Here is an 18799-nt window from a genome sequence, read left to right as displayed (position 1 = left end):
CTAATAATTAAGTTGCGTTAATGCATTTATCAATTCAGCGATGCCGAGCTTCGAAAGTGTAACGGTGAGGAACAAACCACCTCGGTACGATCAAGAATCCAGCTCGGCACCTTTTGCAGTCTAAGGCGTGGCAGGGCAAGCGTGTATGAGAAAGGTCCATGTATGCTCTGCCATGGACCTTTCGGGGTGTTTTGTTTTCCCCTTCTCCTTCCCGGCAGTGTCGGGTGTGCCTTCGCAGTCCGAGCGCGGCGGTGCCGGCGCGGAGCGGCCGCCGGCGGTGCGCGGTGATGCTGCCGGAGCTGGTGGCGCGGGCAGCCCGCCTGCACCCGGCCAGAGCGGCGGTCCGCTTTGACGAGTGCCGTGGGAAGCCTCCGGCCTCCTACACCTACGCCACGGTGGTGGAGCTCGCCGCGGAGCTGGCAGCTTTCCTGCAGGAGCGCTGTGACCGCCGAGGCAGATGTGGAATAGGCCTTTACTGCTATCCAGGAATTAACCTGCCGTCTTGGATCTTGGGGTGAGGCTCTGAATGCGTGCACTTTGTGTTGGTTTTTTAAGGGTCATGTGAAAAATGCATCTTTTATGATTGGCTTTTCGCAAATATTAAATTGAATAGTGTATGTATTATATTATATTGATTAGAAGTGCTGTATTAACATTTTAATAGTATGGTAAATGTAGTTTTGCAGTTAAAATAGAACCTATGTATGTGGGGTTTTTTTTTACTAGCTCAAGCAAGAGATGAGATAATGAAGAAACTCTTCACACAGAGATGACAATGAAGGGGGCCCATAAAGAATTACGGCCTCCTTATCGGAAAAGACAAACATTCTTCCACCTTCTCTCCGTCTGTATGGAACCACCAGGATTAAGGGGAAGAAGTTGACAAAAACCAGAAAAGTTCTTAATTTGCAAGGAATTTATGCATCATGTATGAGATGTATGAATATGCAACAGGCTACTGCTTTTAAAGGTTATTCCTTTGTTCACAAGGCATGCTTATCGGGCTTAAGTGCCCGAGAGCATCCGGACGTCCGTAATTCTTTGCTTTTTATTGTCTTGTAATTGTCCTAACTCTAAATTTTCATTACTCTAATTGTATTACTATTTTTATAACTATTTTATTATTATTAAACTTTTAAAATTTTAAAAACCAAGTGATTGGCATTTATAACAGGTAATCTCTGTTAAATTAAATTTTACAGTTTGCTTATATTTTTGACAACAACAACAAAAATGTAGTAATAACATAGAGCAGTCCGGGTGCTGTAGTCTTGCATCATTTAGGGAAAAAAATGGCAGTATGACAACCTTTTGAAAACCCATTGCTGAAATATTTCTGAATCTTAAGTCTTACAGCTGTAAACTGTCTGTAACTGCATCCCTTCATTAAAAGTGATTTAACATGTTTATAGAAATACAACAAAATTAATGACTAGTATATTTATTCTGCCTGTTTAAAACTGGAAGTTTTAAATCTGGCAGAAAGGTTTTTTTAATGAATGGTCTTGCTGGCTATAAAAAAAAAAAGATGTTCTGAATGCCAATCCCATGATTTAAGCTAAATGAACATACATTTAATGTTCCATTATGAAAGTTATGGAAAGAAGTAATGAGCATTGTAACACTAAAGTGGTATTGATTAACTGATGGCTAGGAAGTTGAAACGCTTGTGATCTCAACACTCATGTTAATCCATGAATTTTTAAAATCCTGCTTCTGCTGAGGGATTCTAATGTTTGTATCCATTCAATGGGTATCTTTTGTATTCCTGGCATTTATGATGACATAGACAGTCGCAGGATCACAAGCCTGTTTTTTTCAGCTGATGAATACAGCAGCAGTTGTGCTTCCTGGGGGCATGGCCTGTGTTGGTATTTTCCTGTTGTTCACACCTGATGTAAAATACAGAATGGCACCAGAAGAGGTACCACAGTGGAGTATAAGGATTTATATGGAGTATAAGGATTATTATATGGAGTATAAGTGAAGTGAGCAAGCAGTGTAGTCATAAGCCTCCCACAAGCACTGAGGAACTCTCTCACCTGTCAGGAAATGCTTCTGCCCCGGTGCCGGAGCTTGCTCTGAGATGTTGTGCAGGCACCGTCCCTGGAGGCGTTCAGAACCCGACTGGACAAAGGCCTGAACAAGCCGGTCTGGTGTCACAGCTGGCTCTGCCGGAGCAGGAGGTGGAACTCGGCGTACCGAGGTCCCTTGCTGTCTGATTTGTCCTGTATCCCAGTGAACCGAGTGTAACCGTTTCCTTTTGCTCTGCGAGGGGCTGTTTGACCTTCAGCTGTCACTGCGAGCGGCTGCTGGCTGTGTGGTGCAGGGCAGGCTTGAGTGCTTGCTGGCCCCGGTGGCTGTAGGGGTGTGCAGGATGCTGCCATTCCCACGCCTCCGTTCAGGACCTTGGCGCTACTGCGGTGACCAGCCCAGAGAGGAAGTGTAATAAATGAATTGTACAGTACAGAACCCAACAGCAGAGCAAATGGGAAGATTTTTGGGGGTGGTTCATACTTCGGTCGCCGCTTACTCGCTTTGGTTTTCCTGACGATGGCGAGTTCAGCGCTTGTGCTTATCCGGGAGCGGCCGCTGCGGGACAGGGAGCGGCCGCTGCGGGACAGGGACCGGGGCACCAGGACGTGGAGCCCCTCCGCCTGCCTTGTGGGAAAGACATCCCAGTGCCTGCTTCGATTTTCTTACGCTGCGCTCTTTGCGCTCGTAGGAAAGCGTTCTCAGCGTGCAGGCTTTTGTTGCTTTTTAGAATACGTTTATAGGTGTTGTGTGTGGGTAAATGGAAAGGTTATGTTTCTGTTTCTAGTCAGTGTCAGAAGGTTTTAAAATGTGATGCTGTTGATGTCAGTGATACCTTTTGTCATCACTGCCTTGTTTGGCCTGAAATAATATTGAATGCTTTCATCTAGCTTTAATCTTTTCCCTTGCTGAAAAAGACCAAAAGGCAACACTGATTTTCATCCTCCTTTGTAGCCAACAAGATCTTTAAAAATCATGTTATGATTATATTTTCTACTTCAGGCAACTATAAAGGTATGAAATTTTAGCAAAATCTGAGAGGATTTTCTTATTTTTTTTAATTGTTTTAAAACATTTGTATTTTATTAGAATCCTTCAGGTTCCAGCTGCCTATTCACCTATTGATCCAGATGCACCACCAACCATATCCACTTACTTCATGAAGAAAAGCAACCTTCAGTATATTCTTGTTGAGAATGACAAAATAAATGTAAGTGTTCAGGCTTCTATAGGAAGCATTAAAGGGCAATTTAGGTGTGTAGATATGCAAATTGAATTCTGTTTTAATAAGCTTGGATGGAATGCTTTTGTTTTTTCATGGCAAAAGGTTGTCTTTCTTATTCAGAAAGGAACATCTTTAAAATCAGAAGTACAAAATGTTTCTCTCTTCTTCAAAACAATTGCCTTTTTTCCTGTTACACTGTTGTTCAGGTAACCTTTTTGGGCACTGGTATTGGAAGACTTTTCCAGACTTGTTTCTTTGTATGTCCATGCTAAGAGTTGGAAATCTGCAGTAGCTAAAAAAGCTCCTGCATTTAATACTTGAGTTTCTCTTTGTCTAACTCATCCCAAATCTTATACCCTCACTCACTGCAAAGGGAATAGACAAGTTGCAATTCAGATTCCTTGGTCTTCTGCAGCATTTTTTTTTTTTTTAATATTTTCAATTTCTTTTTTCCATTTGCTCAGATAACTGTATATTTTGCATTTATGAAATCTGTGTTCACTATGTTTAATTTGTAGAAATACATGAGCTTTTAACTAACTGATGTGTGTCCTCCAAAAGCAGAGGTGTGAAAAATCACACCTTGTTTGTGTGAAATGCTGTTTTCTATTTCACTGCCTGCAGCAGAACAACAACAGTACCTCCTGAGTGCCACTGTTTGAATTGTTCATTTTCTCTTGCAGAAATTCCAGATGTCCCATGCTGGCTGTTTTTACCACAATTCCTCCGCCATAGAACATATTGGTTTAACTCTCTTCCAAGTGAGCTCAAGCAACACTGATTTCAGTTCAGAAGGAGGCAATATCAAAAGTAAATGTGAACCTTTCAAAGCTGTGGGTAGCTCACAGCCAGGATACACCATTTGCCCAGATCAAAGTGAAGTAAAAACACCAGAAGCAGGATACATGGACGCTGGCCAGAAAGACACTTTAGCATATGTCATGCATACGTCAGGAACTACAGGGATCCCCAAAATAGTCAGAGTGCCTCATAAATGTATAGTGCCTAATATTCAGCATCTTAAGTAAGTGTGGTTTTCAGTTGTCCTTTCAAATGCTTTTACAAATGTGATGGTTTTATGATTTTTTTTTAATACTTCAGAGGAGTGTACGTAGGGTTTTTGCTGACAGCTTTGCTTTTTCCTCCTTATCCACCTTTGGGGCTTTTTTGCTCTTATTTCCAAGTGGAATCATATAACATTTTCTTTCTCTATCAGTTTTATACTTTAAATTGTGCTTTGCCTTAATTTTTGAGGGCTGTGCTTTGAATAGTGCATTGTTGCTCTAAGTTTTGTATTGTCATCTGGCTTGTGGTTTAAAAGAAATAGACAACAATATTAATCATTTGTTCACAGTTATATTTACTGTGTTCTGTAGTTCTTAAGTCATAATTCCTTTTTAGGCTACCCAGGTTTCTTCTGTTTCATTTCATATTAAAAAATATCTATTATGGAAAATACGATATTTTTTTCCTGTCTTGTCTTTTCCTTTCTTCTTCTTCTTTGCTTTTTCTTTCTTTATATTTATCCTTTTTAATGAGCATCTGTTAGTTGAAATGTGCCTTTCAGTGAACTCTGTTGGTGTGTAACATGGTGGGTATCTTCATAAAAGACATCACTAGTGAAATGAACAGTTTCAGTCCAGGAGCTCTTGCTCAAATTACATGTCTGCTTATTCAGAGCCCTTAAGATCTGAGCTTTGCTAATGCATTTATTTCATGCTTTCATTCTTTTAATTGGAAAGGGTTTTTTGACTGCATGCAACAGATTTGTAATTCCTAGCATTCTTGTTTTAGATCCATATTTGAGATCACACAGGATGATGTGCTATTTCTGGCATCTCCTCTCACGTTTGACCCATCTGTGGTTGAATTGTTCATGGCTCTGACGAGTGGAGCCTCTATTCTTGTGGTACCAAACACCATTAAAATGATGCCCACGGAGCTCTCTGCTGCTCTCTTTCACCGCCATCATGTGACAGTGTTGCAGGTAGGCAAAATACAAGTGTCTCCAGTGTCTTGCTTCTCACCTTTGCTAATGGGTACTTCTTCATCAGCCTGGAATCTAATGTTAATAGGACAGGAGTGTTCTTGCTCAAAGGCAATAGCTATCCTTTTTGTTGTAGACTGTTAGCTGACTAGAAAGTTACCATTTGATCAAAACCTCAAACATTTTGTGCCACAAAACACTGAGCTGAAGATTGTTTTAAGAAACCTTTACTTATTAAGAATTAATCTGGTAATTAAACTTTTTGTTCTGAAGAATCTGGTAACAGAGTAAACTGTTACAGACATTTTAAGCACTTTTTAATGAACTCGATCTTGGAGTATTTTGTCACAAACAACTTTGAAGTTTTAATGTTAGCTTTTATGCTAACAGTACAACTAAACCAGGGCTATATTTAGGGTGGTAAAATGTTTGACATTTTTACAGTAATGAGAAGAAGGTAATAATTGATTTTAGAGCAATACGTACTGTTTTCATGTCACCTGCTTATATGAGACTTCATGCATCTCTTATGTCTTAAAATAGATTATCTCCTATCTGATTTCAATTGTAATAGTCTTAAAGTTTGCAAAATTTACTTGAAGCATCCAGCATGGCTGAATAAGCCTGGCCTGTACCTGTAGTCCTGTCCTGTTTCTCTTGTCCTGTCACTTGCTACCTGGGAGAAGAGAGCGACCCCCATCTGCTATACCCTCCTTTCAGGCAGTGGTAGAGAGCAAAAAGGTCACCCTGAGCCTCCTTTTCTCCAGGCTAAACACCCCATGCAGCTCCCTCAGCTGCTCCTTGTGGGATCTGTGTTCCAGACCCTGTTCCAGTCCCCTTTTTTTATTTTGTAAGAATGGTGATAGTTGAGATTTGTAAATTTAAGATTAGTGAATAGTTGGCTGAAGATTCCCCAGCAGGAAAAAAATCCATTAGTTACAAATATTTTGTAACTATTGTCTGCTCTTATTTTTGTTAGGATTGCTATAAATGGTGTAGATTATCCTATGGTACACAAGTTTCATGATCAGTATAGCTCATTTGCTTTTAGAAAAAATTTTTTTGAGATAATGCTCTTTATGAACAAGACTTTTTAAGTGTCTTTTAAGGCCTTTAAAGATATATTTGTTAAGTGTTTTAAGCAGTAATAGAGACAGGCAAAATTTCATGAATGAAGATTTTTGAAAAGACTCTAAGAAAAGTTTGATTTGTTTTTGGTTTTGGTTTTTTTTTTTTTGATCACTGTCCTAATCTCTGAAGGAAGGGCTTCTCAGCTGAATAATGGAAAAATATGTTATCCTTACATCTTAACTAGTGGATGAGTAATTTTATGTTTCTGAAAGAATAGAAAGACATTACCTCCCCCCTTGAATTTTTTGAGCAGATTTGAGAAAGCCAAAAATAATTACGAGGGAGGGAAGAGTATAAATTTTTTCCCCTTGTTTTATTGCTAAATTTTCACTAATGTTAAAATTATCAGTTGGAAAAAGATTGTCTTCACCTATTACTATACAAACAGAACCTGGCAAGAAATAATCCCATTAATTTTCCAGTTCTCTTACTAGAAAAGTAGACAGGAATGAGAGCAAAATGTGCCTGGTAAATTGATGGACTGTTTTTTTCCTTTCAGTGAAAGGGCTCTACATCACCAATAGTTTTCTAGAAATAGTTGTTCAAAGAAACTGGTTTGGGGGATTTGGGTTTTATATCTTTTCCCCCTGCTTATTTTAGTGAAAGCTTTGAGAAAAACCCATTCTTATCAACTGTTCTATTTACATAAATCAAGGATTTGGTATCTTGGATGCCAGAATCTGACATCCAAGGAATTTTTAGTGTTGTGTAAGGTCTTTAAATGTTCTGTATGCACATTAATCAGATGTATAGGTTATATTTTTGCTGTAGCATTCTGGAATGAAGGGAAAAAAGGCTCAAACAATAACACAGAGAGAATACTGTGTTGCTTTCTCTTTCCAAGTAATTAACATAAGAACTAATGTGCATACACATCAGGTAATAGCTGAGACACAAAAGGGAACCTATAACACACCTGAGTAAAGAAGAAGCTTTGCAGAAGAACATAAATTTATGCTGATAGTAATCATTAAAGGCCTTATAAGGAGCAAAATCTCACAAAGCACCATTGTGGTGGTCGGTATGTAGATGTTTTCAAGTGCGTCCATAATACAGCTATGCAGCAGAAGAGAGGTACACATACACTGATGGAATGTAACAGGTCTTTCTCTCTTTTTTCTTTTTTTTATATGTATCATTCAGGCAACACCAACGCTTCTCAGGAGGTTTGGAGCTCACATTATTAAATCAAGAGTGCTGTCTGCAAATACTTCACTTCGTGTCTTAGCCCTTGGTGGTGAAGCATTTCCTGCACTGAGTCTCTTGAAAAGCTGGAAGCACAAGGAGAACAAAACAAGCATTTTTAATCTCTATGGTATTACTGAAGTGTCAAGCTGGGCCACTTGCTACAAGGTTCCTGAGGAGGCTTTTAGTGCTGATTTTAGGTAGGAAAATTCACTGTTCTCAATGGCTTGGCATGTAAATGATGACAGTCACCAGAAATAGAACCTCAGTCTCCTGTTAGCAGGGCTACTGAGTCCTCATGAGTGTTTATACTGGTAGAAGTCACATTTACATTGGGGTTTTTGTAGAAACAGATTCATCCATTACCTCAAGAGCCACTACAGCTCCCCCTCCCCTATTTTAGTAGTGTGGGTGACAGAAATTTGTCCAAAGTGGTTCACCCAAGGTTTCACAGTAATTTTACTTAAACTTCAAGAAGTACTTTCTTTTCATGATTTATCACTCTGTTTCTGACTTGTTTGGTTGTTTGGCATTCTTTCTTCATGTTATTTTACACAGTCATGAAAGTTACCTCCCATTAGCTCACTGTTTAATTTTCTCTCTGAAATTATTCCATGATACAATAATTATACGTGCAATCTGAGTGTCCTAAATGTGTCCTACAAAATGGGATGGTTTGCTCAAATGATGTGATATATTAACCTGGTGCTTAAACCCTTGAAGACTAAAAACGGTGGATTGTCATTAAGTGTTATTAAATTCTTAGGTAAAACTAATTTTCTGTGAGTTCAAACAAAAAATGTAATTCTTTAAAATAGAAATTGAACTGGAATCCATGCCAAAGTTATTTAAAGTTGCTTTAAGTTTTGCTTTACTGAAGAAAATATATAATTCTATATTCCTACTCAGAAATAGCTTCTATATTCAATAAATGAGGTCCTGCAACTGCTTGAAGAGGCTGGAGAATGAAGGGAAAGGAAGGAGTTGGTCAGTAGTTCAAGAGAAGTCTATAATAGATACAGGACACTGAAATGACAGTTTCTTGGATTCCAGACTTTTCTGGACTGAACATTTTCTAAATATTTTTCTGAACTTTTATTAACTGTACTTATTAAAATAGAGTAAAAGCTCAAATTAGGCAAGGAGAAATGAGTTAGAAAGCAGTTACAGATGTGTAAATTGGTTGACCTGATGGATGTTTTAATCTGGGAGACTTAAAAGTTAACTGAAATGATTGGGGTTCTCTCAGGGTATTTCAGGGTCTATTCAGGCCTTATTTTCTGTAGTTCTGTGGGGTTTTCTGGTATATATTAGTGACACCCATGCACACGGATAAGGTTTCTAATTTCTAATAAAACTGATACCTTTTGAGAAGAAGCATTTGCAGAAAGAAGTCCCAAGCATCTACCTTTGCTCTAATGCCAGTCTCTTAAAAATCTACATGCTTCCTGGTTTCTGGGGCAGTTGTTTTGTGTTCAGAAGAGAAAGACTTCTACTGTTTCTCTCTAATATATTTAGAACAGATTTTCCTATACCTTTGGGATCACCACTCCTTGGAACAAAACTTGAGGTCAGAGATGCCAATGGATCTGAAGTTCTTGAAGGCGAGGGACAAATATTTATAGGTTATTTTATGTTTCTTATTCTTCTAAGATGCTGTTCTTAATTGATTGAGTTGTAATAATATATTGATTATTTTACTTGATATTTGCCTGTGATACACAGATTAATACATCACTTAAAATTCTGATTGGGCTAGGAGCTTTCTGATAGTATTTTACATTGTTGGAATGATGAACAGGAAATTACCATCATTTTATCTGCAGACTATCCCTTCATTATATTGATTTCTTTTACCCTTGTTGGATTTTGACATTCTGAACTGAAGTAATTTCTGTGTATTAACTGAATTGACTGCATAGTCAAAGTTGTACATTGCAGAAGTTTAGACATTGATAACAGTATTTCGATATTTCTTATAATTCATGGTAAAGTTTAAGAGAATTTGTTAAAACACTCTTTATAATTTGCATTTACAGTTAGCTATTTAATATATATGACCACAGTCTTTTTTTGTCTAGGTGGTGAAGAACGAATCTGCTTTCTTGATGATGAAATGACTGTGCCACTGGGTACAATGAGAGAAACAGGGGATTTTGTAAGAGTGAAGAATGCAAAGTTGTTCTTCTTGGGTCGGAAGGACAATCAGATTAAACGTCACAGCAAACGCTTTAATATTGAATATCTGCAGCAGGTAAGTGCTCACATCCACAGAGTAGAGTGTGCCACTATAAAAAGGCAGCTATAAGAAACACATTGTTATCATCAGAAATGGGTATTTGCTGGTTTTCAGATGACTTCTAGGAGTCTGAAGGAATTTAGTGGGTGTATTATAGAAGATCTTGTTACATAATTTAGGGAGGAGTTTGTTCTGAGTTCTTGGGAATCTGTTTTATTGCATGGTTTCTTCCAGGAGAATTGAGAACTGTATAAACATCTGAAAAGTACTGAGTGTAGTGATTGTTCTACAAGACTGAGTGCCAGACTCCTGGATTGTATCTCGTTCATAGCATTTTGGCAAATAATACATATATCCTTGAGTTTGTTTTTATGTGAAGTACAAGTTTCAGCTACAAAAGAAGCTATGTCATAGGATGTTATGTAGGAATGCGAGAAAAATACAGTTTTTAAAGGTGTGTGGTTTTTTCATTGTTTTTCGCTTCTGTTGCTCTATTGATGAAATGCATTTCAAAACAAGACTAATGTTTTTTAATTACAGGTTGCTGAAGGTCTTTGCCAGGTAGAAGCTTGTGCAGTTACCTGGTATCAAGAAGAAAAACTTATCCTGTTTGTTTTACCCAAAGATGATTTTGAAGAGCGAGAAACACTTAAAGAGCTCCAGAAGCATCTACCAGCTTATGCAGTCCCTGATGAGATTGTAGTGATTAAAGCTTTGCCTTTAACATCACACGGTAAATGAAACCATTAAGAACCCTTGCCACATGTTTGAATGGTATCCATTGGTTTTTTAAAGAATTTTTTTATTGACCAAAATCCAGTGTCTGATTCATGCTGTTAGAATATGTACATTAGTAAGTAATGTAATACCTAGTAGGAAATAATGGCCATGTATTATTATATTTTCTTGATGACGTTTCTTTTGAGAGTCAAAGAGTAGTGGAAAAATCAATTTAGTTTAACACTGCACATTTCTTACCTCAGTTGCTCCAGTTGCAGTCTGCAACAGAACCCTCACTTCTGCTGAGGGAAAAACAGGCATTGAAGGTGGGATTATGTGGGAGGGGTAAATTTTCAAAAACTTTACCGGCTTTCATGTCGTTGGTCAACTGTGTAAAAAACACAGATGCAGTACAGTATGAATATGGAAATACATACAAGAATACAGTGACTATTTGGGCAGAGCAAGTTTTGAAAATGCTAGTATTAAAAGAGCAATGACAAAAAAATCATCCTTTATTTTCTACAAAGGCAAAGTTGATATATCTGCGCTGAACAAGATTTACCAGAACCATCTAAACTCCAGAAGGCGTGACAGTAAGCTGAGTGACGCAGAGGAATTGTGGGAAAGATTGCAGTATTTATGGAAGGTAGTGTTTTGAGCTGCCTTTTTATCTTTGCAAGGGGATCATTATATATGTGTCAGGAATTAAACCATTTTAAGAAGTATGACTAATGCAACCAGAGCATTCTAGCTGCCTATAGATTTAAGCAGTACAGCTCCATTCTGTTACTATTCTAATACTTAAATACAGTTGCTTTGCAGTGGCCAAGAGAGAGTCATTTTTATTTCTCTGTCAGATAAAACTGCAGGCTATGAGGTGGAAGCAATTAGCATAGAAAGAATGTAATGTCAGTAGCTTTTAGAATGCTGCTTCACATGCCAAAAGAAGGTGTCACTAAAGAAAACAAGGAACTAGGACATGGAAACTTTGTAAAAAATTAGCTGCTGTGTTAGTAGAGTTTCTTATTTCTCAAGATAATTATAAATTGGAGAGTCCTTTTTTTAAATAGATGGCACAGTTGAACAACTGTTTTTTGAACTGCCTGTCTGGATTGTTTCTAAATTTCTGTGCTAAAGACTTATTTTTCATGATATTTAAATATGATGCCAAACATTATTACTTTGTTCTTCAAAGGTGGACTTAGAGGTGTCACCTGAAAGTGGGATTAGCTGTGGCCTAGGACTCAAACAAGTAAATATAGTGTATTTATTTGTCTGTGCTAATCCTGTTCACATTAATGGCTATGAAGTGATAACCCAGGGGATTAGTTGTGTCCTAGACCCATTATGGACAGCAGAAGGTGGCTTCCAAAACCAAAGGGTTTGGATTTGACATCCAGACTTAATAACAAGGGAGTGTGGTAAGAGGCAACACAGTTATTGTTGTTTGTTGTAGTAACAATGCCAAAAGCAAAATCTTTCATGAACAGAAGGGCTTATAACTTCAAAAGTAAGTAGGTAAGTAGGTTACTTAAATAATATAGAAGTAAAAAAGAACAGTTTATATAAGCTTTATTATTAAAATAAAAAACTTAAACCAATTTTATCAAAAGGCATTTATGTTTTATCTGCAAAGTTATCAGTGGTAAATGGTATTGAAAATGGCCAATCAATATATAGTACAATTCCCTTTAATTCCTTAGAATTGGAATTGAGCAAGACATTTTGTAGTACAGAATTAGTATGTCCCTATTTGCTTGTTCCTCCCCAGTTCTTGTTCTGTTGGAACTAACATTTTTCAATTATTTTTTGCAGAGTAGTGAATTTTCTCAGTTGTTCATTTTTAGCATGACTTCTAGGTGTTCAGGTGGATTCTACCCCACCTGAGGTTTTATATGTGTGACATGGTATAAAACCTATGGACTGGTACCTCTCTCCCTCTTTTTTTCTCTAGTCTGTCCTCTGTCTTCCATGTGATTCCACTGGAATTTCTAAAGATGCAGTATTTCTGTACAGTGGTGGGGACTCCCTAAAGGCGCTACGATTTTATGAAGAAATTGAGATGTTAGTAGGCAAAGGTGTGCCTGGACTCCTTGAAGTTATTCTCAGCCACTCAATTGAAGAGGTTTACAGACATATTCTTAAAACAATGTTTGCAGATGAAGAACAATTAATGAGTCCTGACAAGGTTGTGAAAAGAAAATTAAGAGAAGACAGTGGAGAGGAATTCCATGGAAAATACATTAAACTGACATCTGAAAGAGGTCTTGAGATTGCTTCAGGATTGATTCCATTTATTGCACTGAACAGAGGAAATCACTTTTTCTCTATGAATTTTACCAAGTCTTCTATGCAGCCCAAAAATACAGTACAGGTAGGAGTGGAACCACTACAGCAGCCATCCTTTCTGCGTTCCAAGATTCCAGGTGTGATGAAAAGCCATGTGCAAGGGTCTGAACTGGAGAACAGAATATTAACACTTGAAAACAAGGCAAATACAAACGACCATTCCTCTGTTCAGCAAATCCATGCGGAATGTAGCCATTCATCAGTGGCAGAGTTGGCCCTGTGTGTGAGGTGGAAGTCAAACACAAGAAAATGTGTTGATGCATCACCACTGGTTATAATAGCAGCTAAAGAAGAGGTGTCTGCATGTGTGTATGTTGGCTCTCACTCCCATGCAGTGCAGGCAATTGATCTAGATTTGGGAGAAATAAAGTGGGAGAAGACCCTTGGAGATCGCATTGAATCTTCTGCATGTGTATCCAAGTGTGGGAATTTCATTGTTGTTGGTACGTCTTTTGTTTCAGCCTTCATTTTAAATTCTTTTTTCTGCTAAATGCAAGATGAATGACAGAGAATCACATTTCTTATCTCTGGTTGTCCTCCATCCATCAACGTCCATGTGTGGCTCAGAACTAATTTATTGTAAAATAGAAACAGAAGGAAGAAGTAATATGAGTTTCATGATAACTACTGATGGAGCTTATCTAACATAAACAGTTGTGGTTCATTATATCCCAGTTTATTAATAAGGAATAATCAATGGCTACAGTTTCTTTTTTAGTGGTAAATTAATGTGACATTTAAACTGTTGGTTTTTTTAAAGTATGGAAAGGTAATGCAGTCTTAAAATGTCTTTGTAAATTGATAGAGTTAGAAATTAGTACATGGTACCTCATACTATTTTTCACAGGGTTTAATTATCTCATTTGTCTCTTCTTTTTGGAAATGTAAAGAACATGTTTGGATAATTTTTCGGTTTTGTCATATCTGTTGTCAGCAGAGTTGCCATTATTTATCTTGGTGTCATCTTTTTAGTTAATATATCTATGTCAGTGGTTGGCACAGATGTCCAAGTAGTGAGGTTTTTAAATGCAACTCTAATGTTGCCATCTTTTTGTTTGTATTTTGATTGCCCTTCACTCTTGATAATAAAATTGAATATTTCATTAACGTGAAGGAGTTTCTATGATGACAGTTTGGCTTTCAGTAGAAAACTTACAAATTTTATTCTTTTAACACCTTTTTTTCAGAAACAAAACTTAGACAAAGAGGTAATTAAAATAATTTGTATTTTCCCTTTTTGGCAACTCACTGTGTCTTCTAATATTATTACTGAAAAATGTGATAGAAAGGTAGTGAAATAAGTACATTCTAAATGTAACTTAGAAAAAACACACAGCACAATCATCTTTGACTGTGTCAGCAAAACCTTTGAGCTAAAAACACAAGGGGAGCTTTCGAAAACATTTTTAAACTCTACCTTATGAATTATCTTGCTTCTTTCCAGCAGTGATGCAACTTGCAGCATAAGTCCCACCATAAATGCAAATAATCAATATTCTTTTTTTTCCCCCCATCATGTTTTATTCCACATAGGTTGCTATGATGGCTCGGTATATGTGCTTCAAAGCAGTGATGGAGAAATACACTGGGCTTTTGTCACGGCAGACACTGTGAAAAGCTCTGCAGTTGTAGACCCTTCCAGTGGACTGGTCTACGTTGGATCGCATGACCAACATGTGTATGCTTTGGATATTTACGTAAGAACCCCGGCTCACTTTTATATGTAGAACAATAAATATCCAATTTAGCCTCTATTTATAGTGCACCTGAGGAATTGCCACTGGTGTTGGTATTCTTAGGAGTCCACAATCACACCTCTGGAAGTTAGGCCTGCTGTAAGTGGAGTTAGGATTATGTGGCAGTAAACTCTTTTAATGGTCTTCTCCATTGTGGTTCTTGTGCTCTTAGTCCTGGTTGAAACCAAATCTTAAGTTTCTTAGTTATTAAATTCTCCATAGGTGTTTCAGAATAGGGTGCCTAGCTAGAAATAAAACTGTAGTTTTCAGTCTTACATGCTAAATGAGAAGGTGGAGGCAGATGGGAAATAAAAGGGGCAGATACTGCCTTTTCATTAGCTGAATTTATTTTATTTACTGGAAGAGAAAGCCAGTGCCACATTTGTTGCTGTCATGGTGTGTAGATTGTCTTCACTTTTTAACTAGTATTTGCTGAGTAAACACAGTACTTGATAATGTTTAACATTCAAAGGTCTTTGTAAACATGATGAGCTCTAACTCCAACTGAAAAATTGTTTATTATTCTTTTTTCATGTACTTACAGAAAAAGATGTGTATATGGAAGCTACACTGCGAAGGTGGAGCTGTGTTTTCGTCTCCTTGTCTAAGTTCATTTCCAGATCATCTCTATATTGCTACACTAGGAGGACTGTTATTGGCTGTTAACCCAGTATGTACCTGTGCTTACATGTCTTTCATCCTGATCTCAAGTTTACACGAAACCAAAGGTCTTTCTGAAGTTAAGATTGCTATTCTAATGGAAGGGAAGATGATCATATGTTATCATGAAATATTTTTCACTTGGGGACATTATAATGATATGCCAGGTTATCATAATACTTCCCATACTTGAGAAGTGTGCCTGGTGATAAGGAGGACTGAAGGGACTTGGTTGAATTCACATGCTGACCATAGGCCAAAGTTGCAGTCAGTTTCTTGTCATTCCCGTATCAGTAAAACCAGCAAGTGAGAGCAAGTCTGTAGATTTATTTCATGCCCCCTTCTCCTTTGACAGTAGGATTGGAAAAAAAGCACAGAAATCAGAACAGAATGCAGAAAGAAGCCCCTTCATTCCTCTTACTGCTTCCCTCCCCGTATTTAAGAGCTGTCCTTGTAATCTCAGTGTGCAGTTCTGTTCTTGGCACTGGGGAAATGGCATTCTTGATAGGTGTGGAGCAATTTCATGGTTTTCTGAGGCATTGTTGGCTTACAGCTGGTCCTGCCTGATAAAAGGAACAGGGACTAGAAGCAGCTGTTAATGTTTCTGTACTCACACAACACAGAGCATCAATCCCAATCATCTTTACCTTCTGCCCACTTCAACTGTCCTCAGCAGTAACCAGTTTACCGTTGGAAAACTAGTGTGTGGTTTGCAAGAGCGGGCTGTGCTTTAAAAAGACATTTTTTAATTCTGTAATCCACAGTAAGAGGTAGCTGAGAAACCCAACTACGAGCGAGAGCGTGCCTTCCTATTTTTGTGAATAATCCCAGTTCCTGGGGAATGTGCAGGATACAGTAGGAATGCATTGTGACAGTCACAGATAGTGAGTGCAGCGTGTCACAGATTATCAATATAACTTGATTCCAGAGTATCTCTTCTTCATTGGTCCTTGTCACATCTGGAATGAAACAAAAAACTGAATCTGGCATTTATTAGAACTACTGCTAATAAATACACTATTAATTATCATTATTACTTTGCCTACAGTGAGGAAGAAAAAGAGGTTTTGATGACATTTTTGTTTTTTGTTGGTGTTGTTGTTTTGGTTTGGGGGTTTGGCTTTTTATTCCACATTACATAAGGACTGGGTCAGGCATTGATGGAAGGGTGGTTTTGTGCTGTTTCTTATAGTTGTGTTAAGCATCAGATATTCCATGCTGCCGCTTACAGGTGATGGGGAGTAAGATTTGGAAAAGCAACCTTGGAAAACCAATCTTCTCTTCTCCTCACTGCAATGAGGACTATGTCTGTGTCGGGTGTGTGGATGGAAACTTAAATTGTTACACTCATTATGGAGAAAAGGTAAAAGTGTTGTTGGGTTTTTTATGTCCATCACAAAGCCCTGAATATGATACTTTATTAGGACTGTTTTCTGAGGCTCAGTGATTGACATATACCTTTTTGTGAACCAAACAGAACTGTCTGTTGTTAGAGATGAGAAAGTAGAAAGCCTTTTTGCCTAGGGTAGTCCATGCAGTTCATGGCAAAATCAGAAATGCAAGTTGCCTGATGCAGTAAGAGAATTTCTAGTTCAGACCTTATACTCAAAGTGAATTGTCAAGTGTAGCGCCAGCAAATGAAATTATTTCATTTGGAGCTTTCCAAGCATGTTTAAGGTATCTCTTCTGTAAGATGGTGGTTATTCAGAAGCAAAGGTTTCTTAGAACTTTTATGCATTTTTCAAAAATCTGCCAAATCATAATCCTGGTAAAATATGTGTCAACCTTCACATTGAATTAAGTGAGAATGTTTTTTTAGTTCCTCAGAGATAAATGTAGTTTGTATCTGGTGTTAAACCAACTGATGCCATTCATTTGTTGACCTGACATACATGGCAATTCCTGAGCCTTTTCTGATTGTAAAATACATGTTAGTCCATCTGTGCACTGCTCTCTGCTTGCAGCAGTGTTGCAGAACTGATACTCTCATGACGAGGGAGCTGTAGATTGTTAGCTTAAGCAGAGGAAATCTGTCTTACCAAAGGAATATCTGCCTCTCTGGCAAAGAATGGTGCGTTAACAGGATTCGTGATGTTCATTACTAATTGAAAAACAGCCCAAGAATATTCTTTTCCCAGATTGGCCATTTTTACGTGGGCCTCACCAAAGGTAGTAACTCTTCCCTCTTCCACATCTATTTTATGAGACTTTTATTGCTTACTCTCTGTGCAAAGCCTTATTTATGATTTGACAAGGATTTACCAGCCCTCACTGAAATCTAGTATACTTTTGAGATTAAATGCTCTCCTATCAACAATGAGTCTATTAAAAAATTACAGTTGCTGTAAAACTGATAATGTAAAAAACCTTTGATAATGGGTGCTTATGTTCTTTCTGTAGGTTTGGCAATTTTCCACTAATGGGCCGGTGTTTTCATCTCCATGCCTCTCAAGTTTAACTAAGCAAGAAATATTTTTTGGCTCTCATGACTGCTTTATCTACTGCTGTAACATGGAGGGTAATTTACAGTGGAAATTTGAAGCCACTTCAAGTGTATATGGAACACCATTCATTTTCCAAAGCGATGACTTAAATAACAAAATTCTCTTGGCAGCAGTATCTACAGATGGCAAAGTGTGGATCCTGAATGCCAAGAGCGGAACAGCAGAAGGAGTAGCTAAGCTTCCAGGCGAGGTTTTCTCTTCGCCCGTAGTATGGGGAACAAAGCTTGTTGTTGGCTGTAGGAATGATTATGTTTACTGTCTAGATCTGTATATAGCAGGAAAAAATAACAGCTAAGATGTTCGGCTGCTTCCTTGTTATTGTTGACGTTTGTAAACTAGGAGCTCACAGGTGCTCTCTGCCCCTCTGCCTGTTTTGCTGTAGGCAGGAGATGCTCCTTGCAGGCTTATCGGGTGAGATTTTGCAGCAGGCAGTGTCCAGTAATGGAGGGAGGATGGCTGCTCAACACCTTGCCAGAGAGGGGACAAAGTGTGTGAGGTGCCACATTCCACAGCTTGGGTAGCAGGCTTATCTCCAAGGGAGGAGTGTATTGCTTTCTCTGGGTCCCTCCTCGCCTGTGCCTGGCTCTTCCTTGCACCAGACTAGTGTTTGTCTGTCAAGATTTCTGTGCCAGGCAAGCTAAACCCAGTCCTTTTTTGAATCTCACTTTTAACTTGATTTCTAGAGACATAGCCTGAATTTCATATACCTGGAAGAAGCAACCTGTTAACTACAATTTGTACAAACAGAAGAGTTCATCTTTTGTGGACCTAAGCCTGTCATGGCTTAATTCACCTAGCATATACTTAGACTCCATTGAAGTCAGTAGGAGTTGCCTCTTGTATTGTAAAGTGGAAATAACACTATAAATATTTATTAAATTTCAGTGACAGGAATAGTATGAGTTCCAAGACGAAGTGTGCACTGCTCAAATCAACCACTGTCAAATAATATTTTGAGATATTTGAATGAATACTGTTTAAGTTGTCTTCGCAAGAACTATTGATAAAAGGTTGTGTAAATTGGGT

General features: G+C 38.0%; 1 protein-coding gene across 2 annotated transcripts; it reads left to right on the top strand.

Moving 5' to 3' along the window:
- Positions 1–260: 260 nt before the first annotated feature.
- Positions 261–18798, top strand: AASDH (aminoadipate-semialdehyde dehydrogenase). 2 transcript variants are annotated; one of them, XM_068186778.1, is made up of 14 exons: positions 261–514; positions 3124–3244; positions 3943–4283; positions 5054–5246; positions 7521–7762; positions 9081–9187; positions 9644–9816; positions 10342–10534; positions 11052–11170; positions 12479–13316; positions 14407–14570; positions 15154–15279; positions 16501–16632; positions 17670–18798. In XM_068186778.1, exons 1-14 carry the CDS (start codon positions 288–290, stop codon positions 18066–18068), a joined length of 3375 nt encoding a protein of 1124 aa, XP_068042879.1. In that variant the 5' UTR covers positions 261–287; the 3' UTR covers positions 18069–18798. The 2 variants fall into 2 exon arrangements, with proteins under 2 accessions (XP_068042879.1, XP_068042880.1); XM_068186779.1 differs by lacking the exons at positions 10342–10534; positions 11052–11170.
- Position 18799: the final 1 nt, after the last annotated feature.

This window comes from Anomalospiza imberbis, chromosome 4, assembly GCF_031753505.1.
Source record: "Anomalospiza imberbis isolate Cuckoo-Finch-1a 21T00152 chromosome 4, ASM3175350v1, whole genome shotgun sequence".
In the NCBI taxonomy this organism is placed as follows: Eukaryota; Metazoa; Chordata; class Aves; order Passeriformes; family Viduidae; genus Anomalospiza; species Anomalospiza imberbis.
This window is presented reverse-complemented; position numbering and strand designations above follow the sequence as displayed.

Excerpts from the sequence above, each read along its gene's own strand:
- AASDH (XM_068186778.1), top strand. The coding sequence starts at position 288 with ATGCTGCCGGAGCTGGTGGCGCGGGCAGCCCGCCTGCACCCGGCCAGA. Across the intron at positions 515-3,123 it reads CTGCCGTCTTGGATCTTGGG|AATCCTTCAGGTTCCAGCTG; the intron begins GTGAGGCTCTGA and ends GTATTTTATTAG. Across the intron at positions 13,317-14,406 it reads TGGGAATTTCATTGTTGTTG|GTTGCTATGATGGCTCGGTA; the intron begins GTACGTCTTTTG and ends TATTCCACATAG.